Source organism: Temnothorax nylanderi, unplaced genomic scaffold (genome assembly GCF_030848795.1).
Source record: "Temnothorax nylanderi isolate EJ_2023f unplaced genomic scaffold, tnyl_v1.0 TNYL_tig0189_pilon, whole genome shotgun sequence".
In the NCBI taxonomy this organism is placed as follows: domain Eukaryota; kingdom Metazoa; phylum Arthropoda; class Insecta; order Hymenoptera; family Formicidae; genus Temnothorax; species Temnothorax nylanderi.
The window spans coordinates 281,719-295,283 of NW_027249251.1; the positions used below are offsets into that span (position 1 = coordinate 281,719).

The 13,565-nt window shown below is 50.1% G+C and overlaps 1 protein-coding gene across 6 annotated transcripts in view; it reads left to right on the forward strand.

Annotated features, from left to right (window-relative positions):
• The window catches only part of Eif4g (eukaryotic translation initiation factor 4 gamma), a 44,267-nt gene that overhangs the window by 16,187 nt on the left and 14,515 nt on the right, over nt 1-13,565 (forward strand). For 3 of the 6 annotated variants that reach the window (XM_071716591.1, XM_071716593.1, XM_071716595.1), the window contains exons 2-7: nt 7,388-7,740; nt 7,830-8,093; nt 8,344-8,464; nt 8,540-8,737; nt 8,944-9,137; nt 9,703-10,765. In XM_071716591.1, the coding sequence (XP_071572692.1) occupies nt 7,388-7,740; nt 7,830-8,093; nt 8,344-8,464; nt 8,540-8,737; nt 8,944-9,137; nt 9,703-10,765 (2,193 nt within the window). Of the gene's footprint in view, nt 1-626; nt 1,818-5,778; nt 6,032-7,387; nt 7,741-7,829; nt 8,094-8,343; nt 8,465-8,539; nt 8,738-8,943; nt 9,138-9,702; nt 10,766-13,565 lie in introns of those variants that run through there. The other 3 variants (XM_071716590.1, XM_071716589.1, XM_071716592.1) reach the window with 2 other exon arrangements.

Here is a 13,565-nt window from a genome sequence, read left to right on the forward strand (position 1 = left end):
GGACAAACGCGAGAGGGTTACCCGCTCGCGGCTCGGGCTCGGGCGAGAGTTGGCGCGCTCGGTACTTTTCGGCGCGCGACCGAACGCGCCCGATCGTCGCGCCGTGCAGAGACAACAGTAGCCTCACCGCGCCACCGCGCCGCCGCGCCGTTCCGATCTTTCTGATCTTTCACGATCGTGTCGCAGGGCCGACGGCTAATTGTAAGAATCTTTCTCGTCCTCGACGCGCTCGCGACCCGACTCCGACGTAATAAGCCGCGCGTTCCGCTCGTCACGTTCCAACGGCACGCAGTTCTCCGTAGCGGCGTAGCGCGGGAGTGGGCGACCCGCGCATACACACGTACACATGTAAGCGCTGCAGCGCGCGCGAGCGCGCGGGCAGGGAGAGACGACGCGACGGTCGAGCCTTAAATATCGATTTTGGACGAGCCGCGATACGCGATAGTCCGCCACCTATGCCGAGGACGCGCGCGCGACGTACACGCGCGGCAGCGACAGCGACGGCGACGGCGACGGCGACGATATTCCCGTGACGTGAGTCCCGTGACAGTCGGCGACGGGCGACGGGCGACGGCCGCGCGCGACGGTCGCGCGACATTCTCGCAAGGTCTCGTATCGTTTCGCAGGTGCTACGAGGTCACGTCTCGCGAGTGATCTCGCCAAGTGAGTGATCGGCGTAGGCTCTGCTCTCTCTAAGGTGACTCGTCGAGAATCTCGACCACGTGTGTGCGTTTGGCGTTTGGCGTATATCCCCCTTTCGTGGTTGGATACTCCGATCCGGGACGAGCCCGGCTATGCTTGATGCCGCTCGTGGGGAGAAGCGCGACGAGGGCCATCATCCACCGGGGACGGCGGAGATTTAGGACTGTCAGCCGAGCGGAGGAATAGACGCGCGCGCGGTCACCATGGCGCGCCATTGTCGACGATCGACGAGTTGACGGGTGTCGCGCGCTCGAGGTGTGCACGCGCTTGTCGAAGAGGCGAGGAGGCGAGGAGGCACGGGCGCGAACCGTAAGCGGTTGCAACGTGATTGCGGGTGATTGCGGGTGATTGCGCGCCACCCGAAGGAGAAGGATCGTCGTCCCCGCGCCAATTCCGGGGAAAATCGCCAGCTACCGAGCACGGACCATCGAGCATCGAGCACCGAGAGAAGGCGCGACGACGGATCGCGACGATGGTCGCGAATTCGTTTTATTACCGCATTTACCGTTACGTAAACACACCTCGTCGAGCCTCGTCGACGGCGTCGGGTCGTCTCTAACCACCGATCGAGGGAGCGAAGAGGAGAGGAGGATCTCAGCCGTGTGGCGAGGCGAGGGTGAGGCGGGGAGGAGGAGGAGGAGGAGGAGGAGCAGGAGCAGGAGGAGGAGAAGAAGCACGAGCAAAGTCGCTCGCGCGAGGGAAAAGCCGCCGCGCGAGCAGCGACCGGGCTGCTCCATCCGGAAGAATGGTTTCGAGATATGGCGTCTCGAAGGAGGGCGCAGTGGGTGTCGCCGTCGGTGCCTTAGGACCCATGCATTGTCTGATGCCGCACTGTGGCGGTCCCCATCATCACCACCATCTCACGGCGTCGCATCCCCAAAATCCGCAGCCGGGTCACAACCACCATGTGCATCCCGGCCATCAGCCGCCGCCGCCGCCGTCGCCGAGTCCCCACCTCAATCAACTGACGCATCCCCAACTCACCGTCAACATCAGCCACCTCGGTCATCACCACCATCAACATCACCAGCAGCAACCGCAGCAGCAACAGCAGCAGCCCCCGCAGCAACAACAGCAAACGCAAATGCCGCCCCAATACCGAGTCACCGCGAATAGTAAGTAGAAGAGAGCGCGTGCAAGTTTAACATTGGGCAACTCGTCTTTTAGACGTCTTGGCTTTTCCGCGAGATAACAGCGAGGTCGAAACTGACGCGACGCGCCGTGGACGAAAAATCACGATTACGATTTGCGCGAGCTTGTGAGATCCGCGATCTTCGCAAACCTCGCAGATACCTCGAAACGATCTCAGTCTTACTTACAGTCGTCTAGCGACCATTTTATCTCCGATCGGTTAATTACCCGTTACGTCGCGTCGTCCGATCGCGAGACTGGGCGCTGGATGGGCGCCAAACAGCTGACGAGTGACGGAAAGCCAGGAAAACGATTCGTCGATCTTCACGCGTCTGTCTACGCGTATCGATACCGAAATCCGGATCTACGCGTATACGCGTATCTTTTCGAATCGAGGCTCATTCTTGTCCTCGCTTATTTACATTATTTACAATATTTACTCAATCTTGGGATGGACTTTTGTTTCTGGGGAGTGGTTTTTCTCACAGAAGAATATTTTGCCACTCGAAACAAAAATTTCTCACGTGCGCGATGGTAGAATCAAACTTGAATCGCCCATTTCTAAAACTACCCCAACTCCCGCAATCGATCGTTAATGGTGTCGTACTTGATGGCGTCTAAGGCTAATTTTGCTGATTACAACTCTAATATGAACGATAGGTATATCAACGTTCTCATATTATATCGATCCATAATTTACATATCTTAAAGTACCAAGCTGCCGTATCGCAGACATATTGTATGATACAATGAAAACATTGTTTCAACAAGTTTACCGATTAAAAATTGGTCTATCAATTTACTCTGGTTAATTTTTCTACGTTTTATACGTATTTTCTATCTAAGATGGATGATATTAAAGTCGCGGTCTTGAATCTTCGAAGGAATGATATAATTAATTTACGAGGATTTTTTGTACCGTGAGAAGTGGCTCTCAGAAGATTGTGGCAAGTGCGTTTTAAATATTGGACTGTGCGTACACTCGCTGATAATGCGGACAACGTCGTGAACGATAACACGGGGCGAAATGAGACATTGGATTCACAGTTTGAAGCATCTCTATTTACACGACGTGTGTGTGTGTGTGTGTGTGTGTGTGTGTGTGTGTGTGTGTGTGTGTGTGTGGGGGGGGGGGGGGTGGGGCGCGTGTGTGTGTAGTTTGATCTTATCTTAATTCGAGCTACATTAGACTTGATTCATGCTTCTGTTCGCTCCTTTCCTTGCAGCGCATCGATAGCTTCTTTGATTCCTATCGGTAATAACCTTAAAAACGCCTTAAAGCCCACATCAAACAACGCATTGAAGATTGAGGGCTGCGAATTGAATAGTGAAATTTGACCAATCGGATAATTTTTATCTTCTCTTCTCAACTTAAAATCTATCGCTTTGTTCCAATTGGTTGAATTCTAATTTCCAATACGCAGTCCTCAATCTCCAATACGTAGGTTGCGATACGTGCCTAACGCACGCGTCATTTCTTTTTGCATGCGCAAATTTACGCGCGACGATATGAAATGCCGTGCGAAATAGCAAACGCGGCTGTTGACTTGCTCCATCGTGGACATAAAGACCCGCGACCGACGATGGTAGCACAGTCGTCGCTTCTTTCGCTTCTCTGCTCTTATTTGAATTTATTTCCTATCTCCGATGCACACGCACACGCACACACTCTCACCCTCACCCTCACCCTCACCCTCACCCTCACCCTCACCCTCACCCTTACCTTTACCTTTACCCTCTTGGTCTCCCGCAGGATCCGTCCTTGACTCCGTCGCGCGATACGACCTGCGCTAACGTAATTTCGAGAGAGAGACCACCACTCTTGTCATCGCGATCGTTGAACTTTTCTGATTTTTTTTATCGCGCACGACCAACACATTGCGCGCCCGAATATCGGCGCGCGGGTGCACGCTATCACGGAGCGGAATGATGCGAGGCGCGTTATTTTCGAGCGCACCGGGGGTAGTTAATCTGACCCGGTGACCTGTCTGTCAAGAGTCGAATCATTTGTGTCTATTTGCGGACGCATGGGTTCAAGCCGCGTCGTCTCGCGTCTTCTCTCTCTCTCTCTCATCGTTTTTCCTCTCCTCTTCTCTTCTCTTCTTTTCCTCGCGAGAATGAACACAATGCCGTTGTCACATTAAAACGATGACGTATGCAAAGCTTTAATATCGTTTTTAATTCCCTCCGTTTTGTGAATCGTCGCTTAGATCAACTGTTCTTAGTGAATGCAACATTTTTTTTACTATTGTTATTTAGTCGCTATCTGCGCTCTCTGTCGGAGTCTCGGATGCGGATGAAATCACTGGAGGAAAGACATTCTGGGCGTGCGGCGTCTACGCGATAGAAATGTATGAATCGAGATTCACTAAAATTTTTTTTATTGAACAGTGGCGGTCGGGCGTTTTTCCTGCTATGCGCCATGCGGATATCGATATATCGGGGTGGCTTGTTATTTAGGTTAGTTCTTAGCGCCCCTGGACGGCGCTTTAGACAGTTCACGATATAGGTCAATCGATAAAACGCTTTCCACCTTGTACCGTCGTGAAGGTACGTTCGATCCTTTCCCTTCGCGCGATACGTCCCGTTCCATCTCAACCTCCTCTCCTCTCCTCTCCTCTCCTCTCTTCTCTCGTTGAGACACGGCTGTTAGAGGATGCCGCGATGCGATCGAAGCCATAAAATTTGTAATTTCGGTCTTCCGAAACGGTGCACGAGCTTCCGCCTTGTGACCCCACAAAATCGGTCATTACCGCGCGACATCGTCCGTCAGTCGCCCGTTTGTCGTTAAGTACGTTTGTGAGGTTCGACGCGACGGCAACGGCGACGGGTCGATTCCGCGAGAAAGCGAAACAGATATGTACGGAGGGACGGGAAATCGGTACTCCTCGCGGTAACCTTGCTCCTGTTGCTCCTGTTACTGCGAAGCCGCTGTCACGATTCACGATGAAGCGTTTCCACGGAGCGATCTCTCTCGTTTCACAGATAATGCCGATGCCGCGCGCGCCACGTGGCTTCCCGAGCGGCGAGGCGGCAAGGCGGCAAGGCGGCGAGGTTAACCCTAACCTAACCTAATCCTTCTCACGGCTCGAGGCCTCCAACGTCGAGCGTCCCGCCGCGCGCCGTCGTGCAGTGCCGTAGCGCTTCCGATCGGCGTGGACGGCGTGTTTAAGGCTCGTTAACGTTGCCCGGAGTCAAAGTCTATTGAGAAATCGTGCGCAGCGCACCGTGCATCGAACGCGGCGTGACGCGTGACGTGTGACACGTGACGCGGCACGGCGCAGTCGGCGCTGCGCTGTGCGCATCGTTCATCGTTCAGCGCCGAGGCCGCCGAGACGGCCGATGGAATCGGCGCGCGGCGCGGCGCGGCGCGGGGCGATCCGGTGACGGTGGCGATGGGTGGGGTGTGTGAGACCTGCATACGTCATTCGTCGCCGGAAATGACGTACGAGGCCAGGCATGACACTCCGCATTCCCGATCGCGCGTTCTCTAGACCCCGTTCCCTTCCTCCTCCCTTTCCTCCCTTTCCTCCCGATCGTAACTTGGCGTGGGATGTGGGATCGCATTTTCGATGCGACGACGTGATCCCGTCAGCGAGACGCGAGAGGAAAGGTACGCGGACCTGGTAGAAGGTTGAAAAGTTTCACGTTTATCTCGCCCAAGCGACAAGAGTACTCTCGAAATCGAAAGCTAGCTTTTTCTTTGGTGTAAAACTATTTCAGGAATTTAGGAATTAATTCAAAGGTGTAGGAAAACGCGTTTCTTTCGGATTCGTGTTTGCGAGACCGATTCCAGGATTTCCGGGTCGCACCCTCGATCGAGATCTATTTATTGTTAGTCGAAACACAACGCGAAACGCATGTTGGATATACGTTGCATCGTTGCATATGCGGACGGAGTGGCGCGCGTTTCCGGCAGGGTCGCTCCTGGACGGCCCGCGAGCCGCGAACCGCGAATCGATGCCGCCGCGGAGCCACAGATGGCAGCGCTGCGCCCCCGGTCCCTGCCCACATGTGCAAAGATGGCCGTCCGTGAGGTCGGACCGTCGCCGTCGATGCGTTTGTCCACGTTCGAGTCTCGTTGTCGCGCTCGCAACGTTGCGCTTTTGTAACGATACGCCGCCGTCTGGAGAATCATCGCGCGAACCCGCGCGGCTCACGAGGAGAGGAGCAGATCTGCGCGGACGATCTCGTAACGGTGAGCAATCATCTATGGGGAAACGATCAAACGATCCCATATTTTTCTTCGACTCGGAACTCGGAACCGTCCGTTTTTCCCCTGCCTCCGCGCGCGTTCGTTTACGTGTAACGCCAGAGGAGGAAAATGGGGCAACATCCGTCGAATAGAGCCTCCTCTTGTCCGAGCCGCGCGGACGGCGGACCGCGCGATGGACTCGTGAAGCTCGAGCCTCGAGGACGATTGCCCCCAGCGGGATTATCTCGCTTGACGCTTGGCGATCCGACGGGGAACGTTGACGTCAACGTTTCGTGCACGTCGGCGTCGCGTCGTATGTATTCGTCTTTCGCGAGTAATTACTAATTGGGACGACGCGACGTGGGCAAACGTTGGGCGGGACGAAGGCAAAAGCAAAGGCGAAGAAACGTAAGGCCAATGTTATCGAGATTGAACGCGACGTGTTTCGGGTGTCCATCCGTACTCTACTTATCTATGCTACGTAAGCTCGTAATTAGTTGACGCGTAATTTGTTCCTCGCTAGTTCGTAACAACTCGGATACTTTTCCTCGTCGAGCACGTCGTCTTGCTTTCCTCCTCTTTTTTCCATCTCTTTTTCAGAAGTAATGTTTTTAAGTTATTACAAATTATTTTAGTTATATAATACATTGCTTTTTTAATATCTATATATTTTAGTGATCTCTGTGAGACTGACAATTATTGTTACATGTTGGAGATTTTACGTATTTTAGAAATGAATAAACGAATTTATCTCTTTATCATATATGATATATATATATATATATATATAGGCATGTGCGAATTTATTTTCGAAGAGACTAGTCCTTTTAGCAGAACAATCTAAGATAATATCACATCTAGACACAACGAGATTAATTGATCTAGTATGATTCATTTCGGTTTCTGGTGTATGCATCTAGCGTAGATGGTCGAAGCGACTTTTGCAATAACGTCTGCTCAACGAAAGATGCTCGACGAAAGAAACGGAAGAAATATATATAAATAATCAAAGAAATAATCTATATATTTCCAGTGTCACGCTATTTTATGTATACGAAGAACAACATTGATTTACATATTTGCAAAATACTATGAGATGCATGTCTAAATAAAAAGGTAATCTAGTATATATAAGGTATAAAAATATCCCGCGGAAAATGTGTTTTCGTATCGCAAGCGTAACCTAACCTGGCCTTAATCGAGTTGCCATTTTATGCGTGCATATTTATTGCACCATAAAAACGTAAACGTGGTCGTGATTCGCACGATTTCAAGTAGCGAGAACTCGCGTGAATTAGACAATTACTTGATTGTAAATAATACCGATACATGTTGAGTAAGTTGTGAATTTTGTTCCAGGATCGGAGTTTCATGGAAACTACAGCGCCCAACCAGGGGGCCAAGTGGGCGGAAACGCGGCGAGTAATGTAGGAGTACCCACGGGTAGAGGGCCTCCGCCGCTCGGCGGCATACAAACGATAGGGCAATCCACAGCGGGTATACCACCAGGAGGTCCCGCCGGAGGGCAAGTACCCTCGCAAGCCCCGACCCCAGGAGTGCAGTCGCAACCGCCACAAGGTCCAGCGCCTACTACGACACCACCTGTACACACACCATCGCCTCAGGAAATGGGAAAGCAGGCCCACTTACAGACGCAGCCGCCGTCTTTACAGCAAGTTTACGTACCGACGCAAAACAGACCGGCGTCTCAAGTACGTATTTCGTATCTGTTAGCGCAATGAAGTAGAAAATCTTCATTTTATTTTATTTTATTTACGTTTCTCGTCCATCTTTCGCACAGGGCTATTATCAAACGGGTCCAAGGCCGCAACAACCGCGAGGTATCAGTCACAGAGGTGGCCAAGGCGCCAGTGGAACACCAGTGGTCGGGATGGCTGGGGTAGGTGGAGGTGGAGGGCAACCGCCTGCCATATATCCTCATCCGGCTAGTTTGCCGGTGCAGGCAAGTGCAATGTACATAGGTCAAAGTCAAGTCCACGGTCTTCACACGGGGCCTCATCAGCAATCGGTGTATCCCATAAACAATCAACTACCGATTCATCAGGTACTGATTACATGTATTACATTCATATTTTCATTACATTTTTATTATCCTCTTTTTATCTATAACCAAATGTACTCTCTCTCTTTCTCTCTCTCTCTCTCTCTCTCTCTCTCTCTCTCTCTCTCTCTCTCTCTCTCTCTCTCTCTCTCTCTCTCTCTCTCTCTCTCTCTCTCTCTCTCTCTCTCTCTCTCTCAAAGTATATCCATATAGTCGAATTAAAATGTAATAAATTGTCTCTCTTTATTTCCAGTTCTCTGGTCCACCTCAAAGGCACCAGCCGCATCAAAATCAATCGTATTTTCCTTTTCAACCTCCAATCCAATTACCAAATGTGTTCGGATATGCTCATGCGCCCGCTCCTCAGCATGGATGTGAGTTTTCCTACTCACGTTACCCCTTGACGCCAGATTCACACAAGTCAAATGAATCGTTATATTTTCCAACAGATTATTACACAGCGTCAAACACGATGAGTTTGACTAGGGCGAGTACAAGTGCGGTCAGCGGTGGAGCGCAACATGTCGCAGGCCCGCTGGCCGGTACTCAAGCCGGTGCTCCAGTTGTACCTCAAGGTACGCTTCAGCAACCTACTCAACAAGCCCAACCCCTGCCTTCGATGGGGGGTATACCTATGTCGCAAGCTGGTACGTTGCTTTCAAATCTACTTGTTATATACGTTGGTTAGTCGTTGTTATTCATATTCTACCTCTTTAAAGACTCAAAAAGATAGAGCTAAAGAATATCAAGTTGGAGTGTTACGTATACGTTTTTAAACTAATATGAGTTTTATTTTCTTTCGCAAAACAGGATTGTAATCTAAATTGAAAAATGTAATCTTATTCTTTTAAAGATGTATTCTCGGGACATAATGGTGGTGCGACAAATACTAACAGTACTACCAGATCTCGGAAACCTCGAGGACAGAATGCCATTTTGGACATAGTAAATCCGCTAACGGGCAAAAATATAAGCGATGAAATTTATAAAGATAATGAAACTACGCAGAGTGGTGAATCCAGTAATCGCGAAACGCCACAACCACAGGTGAGCTACATCGAAATATATCGACAATTGGCTAAGAGAGTTTAGCGTTCAAGTCTGTGCTCGCTAAATAGCTAACTGTATAATGCAAGAGTATCTTATGTACTTACATATTTGAAACCGACTCTCACAGCCGATTGTTAATACTTGTGTATCTGTACACCCACATGAGCCATGTCCTCTAGCAGATTAAGTAAGTACTGAGATCGCACAAAATGAAAAAGATCGGAAAAGATGGATCCGATTAGTGATTCCGAAAATATTCGGAATTTAACAAAAAAAATTTCTCGCGGGGGCGTTTAACCTCGGTATCGTAACTCGATATCGATTATTTTTTTCTCCAATTTGTCCGGTACGTACTACTATCCGGTACGAGTTGAGGATGCAATGGCTGTAGGGTGACAGATTTGTAAAGTCTTGAACATTTATTTCGTTCGTCCAAGTGCTTTTGTTTTGATTTCTCTCGCCCTATGATTTGAGTTTGGAGCAAAATTTTAGTTATCAAGCGTAATGCCTGAATGAATAGCACGTGCCACTGTCTATCACGCAGATTTGGTGATTGTTACAGAATAACGGTGCGGAGGTGATAGCCGATTTCGCGGCTCGCGTCGCGAAGGCCGCGACCGAGGGATCCGACACGGTACCGACGAGCGCGTCCGAAACGGCGCCTAACACGATACAAACAACGGCGCAAACGTCGTTATCGAATATTGAAACCAATCCCGCTAATGACGCAAATAGTCAGTGTAGCAATAGTCCGCCTATGACAAAAAATGTCGGCGTTAGCGCTGGCGCTGGCGCTGGCGCTGGCAAAACGGTACCGCCTACGATAAGTAGTCAATCGTTAGGTACATCTAGTAACGTGACGCAAATCGATCCGAACGCGACAAAAACGGAGTCGAAAGCGTTGCAACTTCCCGTAAAGGAATTTCAGCCGAGGAGTGAGATAAAGAGCGTGACGATCGAGGAATCGTCACCCGTCGTATCATCAGTGGCCGCGAATAAAGATACTGTTTCCGTACAGCTTACCGCGTCGACTCCTAACACCGAAACAACGGCTGTGACAGTGACAGCGACAACGACGGCAACGGCGACGGCAACGGCAACGATGACGGTGACGGCCGAAACCGAATCCGAGGCCGCTAGGGTTACTGGCGCTGTAGCTGCAGCCGTAGTTGGAACCGGAAGCGGAACCGGAGCCGGAACTGGAACCGGAACCGGACCTGGACCCGAAGCCACCAAACATCTCAACTCCTCGCCCAATGTAGTACAGACACCGATTACTCCGTTTTGGAGTAACGTTACCCAGGAAATCCCGAAACCGTCCGCCATTGCCTCGAGCGCCAATCCCGTTCCTACTAGGGAGCCGTTCCCTAATCTAACCAAAACTTCGTCAAACTCGCCGCCGAGGAGGAAACCCAACGCCACCGAGCTGCCTTCGAATACCAAAGAGCAAAAGGAGAGGAAAACCCGGGAGAAGAGCCTCGGCTCTCGGGGCGCCACTCCTACGCCTGTTCACAATCAGGTGGTGGATCACCATCATCAGAAGACGAACGGTGACGCAGTCGGTGACAAGACAGAAACGGAGGTGGTGCATCCGAGAAATGAGATACAGCAGAAACCGTCAGACGGTGAGTGTTTCCACTTACTGAACAAGTTTTATCGTCAACCGAACGAAATTGTTTCGCGTCGGCGCGGCGCGGCGCGGCGCGGCGCGGCGTCGCTTCAACAGCGAGTATCGAATATCGAGTATCGAGTCGTCTTGCTTAAAGTCTTGGCGCGTGCAATCTCTAGCTATACAGCAGATACGAAACCTAATCGTGCGCAAGTTATTATATTAAACGATAAAGTATATCGATAGCTTTGTAAATTTTTGCAAAGAGAGGATGGATAAAAAAGAAAGCGCGCCATATCTCTCGCCATCACACGCGGCGTCAATCCCGAGACTTGATCTCGAGTTACGCTTATGCGAGCGCAGCCTTGAACGAGTTTACTCCAAGATACCGTCAACCGTCCTCTCTCTTTCTTTCTCTCTTTTACTCGCGACTGGAAATTCACTCGCGGGGGGCGATATCTGTCCGAGAGATATATCTGGCGCTATCGATCACAAGTAAGCGTACGATTATTATACGTTGGTAAGAAACGCGATGCATTTCTAAGAGAATGTTGTCAGGACTTTAACTAGACGCTACTAGTTTCGCTCATTTGAACTTTGCGCCGCGCGTTTGCGATATCACGCCGAGATAACGGACGGCAGTTTTAACCGCGCTTTCCAGATAAGTATGAATTTTCGGTTCGCTCGATTTGAACGAGAGAGCCTACGTTTTGACGTCTTGTTATCTGATGTTAATATGGAATATCCTGAAAAGAAAAAAGTTGATCGCGTAAATATCGTAGGAATGCCGATAAACGTTAAATTGACGTTGACAGACGATTCTCAGTCGTCAGGATCTCGTCGTTCTTTGTAATAAATCTAGATTGGAAGATGGCCAACAAAATCCCTAAGATCTCGTCAATACATTTCGGAACACGTTGCCTGAAAGATACCGCGAAATGTTCCCGCGCGCACGCGCGCACGTGCTGTTACAAAACTCGGCGTCGGCGTCGGCGTCGGCGTCGGCGTCGCCGTCGCCGTCGCCGTCACCGTGAATCTCAGCACTTGTACTGAAGAGGGCACCCTCCAAAACTCAACGTAACCTAACCTAACTTGATCTAACCTAAAAGCCACGAGGAGAATCGGAGTCTCGTGTCTCGCGTCGGGGTTCTGCGAAGTGCAGTTTCGGTATATCCGGGCATTTATATCACGCGTCTTTTTAATAACGAGCGAATCGAACGTCGAGATCAATGCGAGTTGCAAAGAAATTATGGAATGTTGGGTTTTTTTGAATCCGCGGATCGTTCGAACAAAAACGCAACGCGGTTTTCATTACGTTAGCCGACTATTTTAGATGTCTCGTCCTTTGTGTAATTGTTAATTTAAAAATTAAATCGAACTCTATAGTGGATCTTTATTTAATCTTGAAACAAATTTATAACTGTCGCGATAGTTCCGTTGTCCGAAAGATCCGAAGCATCGTTGATTTTCAGTGTCACGTGACTTCAGTGTGATATATTTGTCTAGTGGCATTTGTTTATACGTAAAGTTGTTCCTATTCGAATTTCGAACATCGATAAATTTCTACTCCAGCTTGTAACGTGAGTCGCAAGATGAAAAAGGGTAAGATACAGCGATTCTTATATTTATCTCGTTTGCGTTTGCGTTTGCGTACGCACAATCAAGTTCTGCGAAAGTTCTGGATTCGTCCTTCGAGAAAACTTGATTATTTAAGAGGCAAATAGCGATCGAGTCGCCGGCGCCGGCGCCGCGCCGCGCCGCGCCGCGCCGCGCCGCGCCGGTGCGCAACACGAAATATGGAAACGCGACGACGACGTTCTAATCGATCTATCGTTAATTTGCGACAGCTAGGTAACTTGATATTTTTCGCGGGAAGGATACTCGGATCAATCCGCTCGCTCGAGATAATCGATACAATCGTCGCTTCGCCCTTTTTTTTCTTTCCTCTCTGTCCTACTTTGCTTTGAAAAATCATCATTGGCGTCTCGCTCGCGTCTAAACAATCGGAATTCTTTCGATGACCGTTACGGACGACGAAGGTCCCGCGGTTTCCTCGTCTATTTTCTGCGCTACGATACGATCGCGTGGTTAGGCAGGTATCTTGGCGAACCGGAGACGGAGAGGCGAGTCTTGGTGAGGTGAGGTGAGGTGAGGTGAGGTGAGGTGAGGTGAAGCAAATCGGAGTCGAGTCGAGCCGAATCGAGTCGAGTCGGGACTAAGGCGGACGGTGACGCGATTGCGCGAAAATGGCCGACGGGGCGCGATGACGAACGAAGCGGGATTAACCGGTGAACCGGCGCTGGAACGCTGGAAAGAACGGGAGAAGGAAGGAGGAGGAAGGGAGGAAATCCTCCATCGTCGTCGAGGGGACCGGACCGGACCGGACCGGACGGCCTTCAGTAGCCAGCACGTGCTGCGCTAGCCGGTCGCATTTTACACCGCTCTCTTCTCCCAATTCTGTCCCTTCCTTTTTATTTTATTTTACCCTTTTTTTAAACAAAAAAAAGAATACGTTTTATCCCACCCTCGAGAAACGACCCTCCGAAGATCGATTCGATTCGCCTCCGAACTTTGAATCCCGGCGCTTTTCTTCCCTTTTCCTTTATCTCCCACAACTCGCGCGCGTACTTTACGCATCGCTTTACCGCTCAGGCAACGAATACGCTTATTATATACCGTTTTTCCGCGCTGTGTTTTACAATCTGTATATTGCAACGTAACTGCAACGACCTTCGCGATAATTGTACATATATATATATATATTTTTTTTTTTTATCGAATTCCGACGAGCGCCCTATACACGCGTCGTTTTTACC